Source organism: Gymnoscopelus braueri, assembly GCF_963280865.1.
Source record: "Gymnoscopelus braueri genome assembly, chromosome: 8".
Classification (NCBI taxonomy): Eukaryota; Metazoa; Chordata; class Actinopteri; order Myctophiformes; family Myctophidae; genus Gymnoscopelus; species Gymnoscopelus braueri.
The window spans coordinates 3,834,459-3,843,358 of record NC_137609.1 but is presented as its reverse complement, the minus strand read 5'-3'; the positions used below and the strand labels follow the sequence as shown (position 1 = coordinate 3,843,358).

General features: G+C 42.6%; 1 protein-coding gene across 2 annotated transcripts in view; it reads left to right on the top strand.

Annotated features, from left to right (window-relative positions):
* The window catches only part of fgfr4 (fibroblast growth factor receptor 4), a 17,763-nt gene extending 9,643 nt beyond the window's left edge, over window positions 1-8,120 (top strand). The window contains exons 8-19 of one of the 2 annotated variants that reach the window (XM_080436597.1): window positions 1-107; window positions 263-486; window positions 1,060-1,103; window positions 1,192-1,269; window positions 2,151-2,272; window positions 2,437-2,547; window positions 2,877-3,067; window positions 4,616-4,738; window positions 5,418-5,488; window positions 6,327-6,464; window positions 7,326-7,431; window positions 7,680-8,120. The exon at window positions 1-107 is cut by the window's left edge and continues 32 nt beyond it. In XM_080436597.1, the coding sequence (XP_080292723.1) occupies window positions 1-107; window positions 263-486; window positions 1,060-1,103; window positions 1,192-1,269; window positions 2,151-2,272; window positions 2,437-2,547; window positions 2,877-3,067; window positions 4,616-4,738; window positions 5,418-5,488; window positions 6,327-6,464; window positions 7,326-7,431; window positions 7,680-7,862 (1,498 nt within the window). In that variant the 3' untranslated portion in view covers window positions 7,863-8,120. Of the gene's footprint in view, window positions 108-262; window positions 487-1,059; window positions 1,104-1,144; window positions 1,270-2,150; window positions 2,273-2,436; window positions 2,548-2,876; window positions 3,068-4,615; window positions 4,739-5,417; window positions 5,489-6,326; window positions 6,465-7,325; window positions 7,432-7,679 lie in introns of both variants that reach the window. The other variant, XM_080436596.1, reaches the window with a different exon arrangement.
* Window positions 8,121-8,900: the final 780 nt, after the last annotated feature.

Genomic DNA, 8,900 nt, shown 5'->3' with positions numbered 1-8,900 from the left:
CCTTCACCTGAGCAACGTGACACTGGAGGATTCAGGAGAATACACCTGCCTGGCTGGGAACAGCATAGGGTTCAGCTACCAGTCCGCCTGGCTGACTGTACTCACTGGTAAATGCCATTACAAATACATTAGCATGGAGAATACACTTCTACATTGCAGTATTGATACTTTTACTTAAGTAAAACATTTGAGTACTTTTTCCACCACTGGGTACGGCCAACATCTTGACTTGACTTCCTGTCCTCCTGTTTCCTTTCCTCAGAGGAGGAAGTGTCCGGGGACAAGGCCACGGGCGGTGACATCACGTACAGTGACATCATCGTCAGATACAGTGACATCATCATGTACTCGTCGGGGCTCCTGGCGGTCGTCATGGCAATGGTCATCGTGGTGCTTTGTCGGATGCAGGTCCGACACGGGGGAGGAGACTCCTTCGATGTCCTGCCCCCTGTCCACAAGCTGTCCAAGTTCCCTTTAAGGAGACAAGTATGTAGAATGCCTTTCTATACCAATACATACCTATATATCTCTGCTGTCCGGCAGAAACCAGCTAACTCCAAAATGTTTTTTTCAGGAAATGAAAAAAACAAAACAAAAATGGAGTTAGGAGGTTTTGTTCATCATTGATAAGAACAGCTAAATGGACCTCCAAGCTTTCAATGAGGTTGGAGGTCAAAAGGGGGTGGGGCCTGGAGTCAGCAAAACCAGCTAACTCCACCCCCTTTGGTGGCCGTGGACCCCATCTCAAAACATTTTGTTCCAAGGACCCCCCAGAAGTTGTAACATGAGTTAAAAATGTCCGCTTAAAAAGATTTGCACAAATTAATGTTCATGATTTAAAAAAAATAGCAGATCTACAAGCTCATAGCACGGCACTCGAGCTTGTATATCTGCTATTTTTTAATAGCCAAAGAAATCTTAAAACGACACCGATGCGTTCCCGGTGAAAATAGCCAATCTACAAGCTCACAACGCCTCGCAGTACAAGACGTTGTGAGCTTGTAGATCTGCTATTTTCACGATGTTTATCTGTGGAACCATGTGTGTGTGTGTGTGTAGTATTCTGTAGATTCGGGTGCGGCGTTGAAGAGAGTGTCTCCCATGTTGTGTATTTTAATGTATGGTTGTTTATGTGTGTGTGTAGTATTCTGTAGATTCGGGTGGTGCAGCGTTGATGAGAGTGTCCTCCAGCTGTTCTCCCATGCTGCTGCCAGGGGTCATGGAGTTTGACCTGCCCTTTGACCCTGATTGGGAGTTCCCCCGGGACAAGTGAGTTTTACTGGAACACACGCACGCACGCACGCACGCACGCACGCACGCACGCACGCACGCACGCACGCACGCACGCACGCACGCACGCACGCACGCACGCGCACGCACACACACATACACACACACACAATACTAACACATATGCAAGGCAAGGCCATTTTATTTGTATAGCATGCTATATACGCAGTCTGGCGAGAAACGCGCGTCTACACCAGTGTTAATTTTTACATAGAATTTTGATTTAGTTTAGTCATAGTCTTTTGAATAAAATGTCATTTAGTCATATTTTAGTCTTGTTTTGTTTGAGTCTAGTTTAGTCGACTAAATATCATAAGATTTTAGTCAACTAAATCTACAGTTGATCTTGTCGAAAAAAATATATTTTGACAGATTTTACACTTGGTTGCATGCTGAAAATAGCCGATCTACAAGCTCACAACGAGTCGCAGCATCTGCTATTTTCAGAGTGCAACACCCGAGCGCAACCAAACGAATTGTCTTAATTCTACTTGATCTCTTCTCTACTCGTCCCTCCCTAACATTTTAATCTAGTTTTTAGTCATCGTAGCTTAGTTTTTATTTAGTTTTCGTCAGTGAAAAAAGGTAGTCGACGAACATTTTCCTCATAATTTTAGTCGTCAAAAAGACGCGTTGCAGACCCACTACACCCCACACAACACACACACACAACACTAAGAACACAACTACAACACAATACTAATGTGTACTTTTAGTAATGTGTACTTTTAGTAATTTTTTCTCCCTTCTTCACCTGTGCGTGTGTGTGTGTGTGTGTGTGTGTGTGTGTGTGTGTGTGTGTGTGTGTGTGTGTGCGTGCGTGTGCGTGTGTGTGTGTGTGTGTGTGTGTGTGTGTGTAGTTTGGTGTTGGGTAAGCCTTTAGGTGAAGGGTGTTTCGGTCTGGTCGTCCGAGCAGAGGCCTACGGCATCAACAAACACACACCTGAGCTACACAACACTGTGGCTGTCAAAATGCTGAAAGGTACACAAATACTACTACACAGCTATTCTGTCTGTCTGTCTATCTATAAATGGTTGTTTTATCAGATATATAAACACCTGTAAACCTGTGATGTGACAATAACATTGAGTCTTGTAGATGTTGTTTGATCAGATCTACATGTATTAATACTGTCGTTTGATTAGATGACGCCACAGACAGAGATCTTGCCGATCTAATCTCAGAGATGGAGTTGATGAAACAAATGGACCTACACAAAAACATCATCAATCTGCTGGGAGTGTGCACACAGAGCGGTACGGAACACTCCTTTAGTTCAGGAACCATAGAAAAAGTACTACATTTTTTAACTTAAGTAAAAGTATCAATACTGCAACGTAAAAATACTCTTACAAGTCTTGAATTAAGTAAAAGTACAAAACTACAACTATATATTGGTATAAAAATTTACTGAAAGTACCAAAAGTAGAAAGTACTCATTGTGAAGAATGTCCCATTTCACGTTTTCAAGTTTTCAAATGTATAAAAAACATTTGAAAATAGCAGATCTACAAGTTCACAATGCGACTCAGAAACTTTATTATTATTCTTATTTTTCTTAATGTTATGTCATAATATATATCAGGTCCTCTATACGTACTGGTGGAGTTTGCGTCTAAAGGCAGTCTCAGAGACTTCCTGAGGTCCCGGCGGCCTCCTGGAACGGACTACACCTTCGATGTGACCAAAGTCCCAGAGGAACAACTCACCTTCCAGGACCTCGTGTCCTGCGCCTACCAGGTGGCCAGAGGCATGGAATACCTGGAATCTAAGAGGGTGAGTCTCAGCGTGTGTGTGTGTGTGTGTGTGTGTGCGTGCGTGCGTGCGTGCGTGCGTGCGTGCGTGCGTGCGTGCGTGCGTGCGTGCGTGCGTGCGTGCGTGCGTGCGTGCGTGCGTGCGTGCGTGCGTGCGTGCGTGCGTATGAGAGAGTGTGTGTGTGAGTTTAGGACGTGTGGAGCATTGTCCAGGGTGTTTTAGGGAAGGGAGAAGAGTCTAGGATGTGTGGAGCGTTGTCCAGGGTGTTTTAGCAAAGGGAGAAGAGTAGGACGTGTGGAGCAGTGGCGGAGCGTCCGGGGAGGCCAGGGAGGCGGCCGCCTCCGGGCCCGCGACCCAGGAGGGCCCGGGCCGTCAGATAATAAATCGGTAAAATCAGGCAAAAATAAGAATTAAACAACATAACCCTAACCTAACCCTACCCTAACCCTAAAACCGAAATAAAGTGACAAAAAGCCCCCCAAAAAGTGGCCGAATCCGCGGAAAACCCGCAAAATTTTGCGCATGCGCGCTTCGCGCGCGGGATGTGTACCCACGCACGCGCGCTGCGCACGCGTGCGTGCATGCGCAGGGGGGGGCCTGATCACTGCGCTGTGCCTCCCGGCCCGGCTTTCAGTTGTTCCGCCGCTGGTGTGGAGCGTTGTCCAGGGTGTTTTAGAGAAGAGAGAAGAGTCTAGGATGTGTGGAGCGTTGTCCAGGATGCCTTGTAGGCCAACATCAGTGTTTTGTACTCGGGTGGGCAGCAACCAGAAGCCAATGGAGGGAGTGGAAAAAGGTGGGAGACGTGAACATTTTGTCTGATTGATTGAGAGCAGAACAGGCGTGCTGCAGCATTCTGGATCATTTGGAGGGGCTTCAGTGTGTGTGTGTGTGTGTGTGTGTGTGTGTGTGTGTGTGTGTGTGTGTGTGTGTGTGTGTGTGTGTGTGTGTGTGTGTGTGTGTGTGTGCGTGTGTGCGTGTGGAATGCAGCCCAGTAATGCTGGTGCAACCACAGTGTTTTTGTATTTTCTTTTTATAAACTTAATGACATGCGTTCATTCACAGCAGACTGCTGCTATTTGAGGAGCTTTTTAATTTGCTTCAAATGACAAGCCTCGTTTGTTGACGTTTAACACACACACACACACACACACACACACACACACACACACACACACATACACACACACACACACACACACACACACACACACACACACACACACACACACACACACACACACACACACACACACACACACACACACACACACACACACACACACACACACACACTTTCATTGGTGGAGAAAGTCAGACTAGAGAAAAGTGGTTTTCACTCTGTTATTGTGTGTGTGTGTGTGTGTGTGGACTAAATGCAGAAACACTCTATTTTCATAAAGTCCAGTCTGCCTGTCTGTCTGTCTGTCTGTCTGTCTCTCTCTCACTCTCACTCTGTCTCTCAAGTTCACATTCAAACAATTATGATTTGGCTAAACTCGCAAATGTTAGATATTACTGAATCCTCTGTCTGTCTGTCTGTCTGTCTGTCTGTCTGTCTGTGTCTCTCAGTGCATACACAGAGATGTGGCAGCCAGGAATGTGCTGGTAACAGATGACAACGTGATGAAGATCGCAGACTTTGGTTTGGCACGAGGAGTTCACCACATCGACTACTACAAAAAAACTACCAACGTAAGTACTTTAACAAACTTACTATACACTACTACCTACTGTATACTACTAACCCTAATCTGAGGAGTTCAACACATTGACTACTACAACAAACTACCAATGTAATTCAACTATACAACATATCACTTAGAAAAAAGCGGGCACCCGATTACCGATGAAGTCGGTCGATTGGACATAATGGCTTGTGTCTGTGCCGCCAAGACTGTGGGAGGAGTAGTAGTTTATCTATAGAAAATAAAGTCGCCCAAATAATATACTGTGTTGTCACTAGGGGCAACCACACTAACTACTAACTTTAACTAGACTATTATAAGAAAACTACCAGTGTATGTACTAACTTTAACTATAAGACAACTACCAGTGTATGTTTGAACTACTAACTTTAACTATAAGAAAACTACCAGTGTATGTATAAACTACTAACTTTAACTATAAGAAAACTACCAGTGTATGTATACATTACTAGTGGTATGTGGTCAGACTGTGAGTGCGTGCGTGCGCGTGTGTTGTGTATTCAGAGTGTATCTGTGTGTGTACAGGGAAGGTTACCAGTCAAGTGGATGTATTGTATTGGTGTTTATTCAGAGTGTGTAACTTTGTGTGTTACAGGGCAGGTTACCAGTCAAGTGGATGTATTGTATTGGTGTTTATTCAGAGTGTGTAACTTTGTGTGTTACAGGGCAGGTTACCAGTCAAGTGGATGGCACCCGAAGCTCTGTTTGACAGGATATACACACACCAGAGTGATGTGTAAGTACACACTAAACTACACACACAATAAACATGATATACATTTATACACTCACACTAAACTACACACTGCAGTAAACATTATACCAACGAAATGCTGGTATAATGTTGTATATGTTTCTACAACAATCCAACTCTGTTAACCCATTTAGACCGGGAACGCATCTGTGTCATTTTTAAGATTTCTTTGGCTATTCAAAAATAGCAGATATACAAGCTCATAGCACGTTACCGAGTGCCGCACTATGAGCTTATAGATCTGCTATTTTAGAAAAATCTTGAAAGTTTCTGCAAATCTTTGAATATAGATACATTTTTCAAGCGAACATTTGTAACTCAAATCTTTGCTTCTGGGGGATTCTAATTGTCTTCTAAACAGTTTTTTGAAAAACGCTTGTTGCTATAATATCAGTGGTTCTCAAACTTGTATTTGACCGTGGTGGACCCTCATCTCAAAATATGTTGTTCCAGGGACCCCCATGAAGCAAAGATTTGAGTTACAAATGTTCCCTTTGAAAATATATATTCAAAATGTTGAAGATTTTTCAAAAATAGCAGATCTACAAGCTCATAGCGCGGCACTCGGTGCCGCGCTATGAGCTTGTATATCTGCAATTTTTTAATAGCCAAAGAAATCTAAAAATGACACAGATTCTTTCCCTAAATGGACTAATATGGAAGAGAAAAAAAGAAAAACACAGGAAAACTAAATCAAACTTATTTAGCTTGTTTCGGCCGTCTCACAACAGCCTTCATTCCAGACGCAGTCACATGTTGTTGTCAGGTGGTGTTAATGTGTTGTATACGTGTGTGTGTGTGTGTGTGTGTTTGTGTATAGGTGGTCTTTCGGGGTCCTCATGTGGGAGATCTTCACTCTGGGAGGGTCTCCGTATCCTGGTATTCCTGTTGAAGAACTCTTCAAACTGTTGAAGGAAGGACATCGAATGGACAAACCTTCCAACTGCACCCATCAACTGTAAATATGATACAATACAATACATTACAATACTACATGTGTATGTATATATATTAGAGATGCGCGGATCGCGGTTTTAGCCGCGGTTGCCGCAGTTAACAGCGGTTTGGGTGGATTCGGGTCAATCAAATATAATTATTAATTAATATCGGATAAACCGCGGGTGAAATACTGCGGTAAATAAATTAATGACATCTAGTATATCTATCCATAAAATAGCTAAATATCTGCGTGCTTGTGTCTGTGTGAGTGTGTAGAGCAGCCTCTGTGCGATGCGATCACAAAATGCATTGATTTAGCCTATGGAATGTCGGTGCGTCTTTTTTCTTTTTTTTAAACCGATGCTGCTCTGCTGCGCTGGCAGCAGAGCAGTGCGCTCTGTATGGTGGATGCCGCATGTATGTTGGATGCCTGTATGTTGGGTGCCGCACAGAGTCTGTATGTTCAGCGCAGCAGAGCAGTGCGCTCTGTATGTTCAGTGCAGCACCGGTTTAAAAAAAAGAAAAAAGACGCACCGACATTCCATAGGCTAAATCAATGCATTTTGCGATCGCATCGCACAACTAATACTAAAACTAACGGGGAATACCAGAAAATAATAATATTTTGACATACGGGAAAAACGGTTGGTGCAGATATTTAAATTGGATAATATAATTATTGCGGTTGGATAACGGGCGGATAATTAATTTGTACATGCGGATTTGGGTGACGTGAGAGGCCATCCGCGCATCTCTAATATATATATATATATATATATATATATATATATATATATATATATATATATATATATATATATATATATATAAAACACCTTGTACTGTACATTATATAAATACTGTGTGTGTGTGTGTGTAGCTACATGCAGATGCGTGAGTGCTGGCATGCAGTTCCAACTCAGAGACCGACCTTCAAACAGCTGGTACAAGATCTGGATCGACTACTACTGTCTGTGTCCCATGAGGTAATATTATTATTATTATTATTATTATTATTATTATTATTATTATATTATTGTTGTTACTGTAAGTATTATTATGATTATTATGATTATGATTATGACTATTCCTATTATTATTATTATTACTGCTACTATTATTATTATTAGTAGTAGTAGTATTATTACTACTATTATTATAATGATTATGATGATGATGATGATGATGATTATTATTACTATGTAATAACGTGAATGTTGTTTTAACCCTTTAGTACCTGGATCTGTCCACTCCGTTTGAGCAGTATTCTCCTTCCTGTGAGGACTCTTCTACTTCCTGTTCCTCTGACTCCAACGACTCCGTTTTTACCCACGATGCCTTGCTCTACGCCGACCCCCGTCTCCTTGGATACCAAGATGTCTCCTCCCACAAACACATGAAGACGCCACTGAGATAGACACACACACACACACACGCACATGCACGCGCGCACGCACGCACGCACGCACGCACGCACACACACACACACACACACACACACACACACACACACACACACACACACACACACACACACACACACACACACACCTTGAAGTTCAAGATATTTTAGTGAAAATTTGTAAAGATATATTTTGATAAAATGGTGATTGTTAAATATAAATCACTCTCTCTATATATATATATATAAGATTATTTGACGTTATTTCTGTTGTTTATTTAAAGTGTTAAATCTCAGGATGAGGACTTCCTGTGAATATATAAAGAATATGGAGATATTTTATGTACAAATAAGACAATTACCTTTTTTAATAAATAAATTATTCTGTAATAAATGGATTGTAAGATCAAGGTGTGTTGTCTCGTCAAACTGTGTTGAGGTCAAAGGTCGAACGGTTCTCTTATAGAGGTCCTGGTAGGACATAAAACCACCAGTACTAGAGGTCGTGGTAGGAGATAAAACCAGCAGTACTGGTCCTGGTAGGACAAAAAACAGCAGTACTAGAGTTTCTTGTAGGAGATAAAACCAGCAGTACTAGAGGTCCTGGTAGGACGTAAAACCAGCAGTACTAGAGGTCCTGGTAGGACAAAAAACAGCAGTACTAGAGGTTCTTGTAGGAGATAAAACCAGCAGTACTAGAGGTCCTGGTAGGACGTAAAACCAGCAGTACTAGAGGTCCTAGTAGGACATAAAACTAGAGGTCCTGGTAGGACAAAAAAACAGCAGTAGGCTACTAGAGGTCCTGGTAGGACATTATACCAGCAGTAAAGAGGTCCTGGTAGGATAAACTAGAAAAAGTGCTCCTCGGAGCACTGCCAGACTCCTAGTGGTTGAAATCTGAAGATCAGAGCACTATGTCACGCGAAGCTTGGCCAATCAAGGGGACAGGTAGGAAAAGAGGGACAGAGTAGGTAAAGAGGGACAGACCGACCGACCGACAAAGCCTCCTGTAGGCCGACCCCTTGGGTCTGGCAAAAAAAACAGCAGTACTAG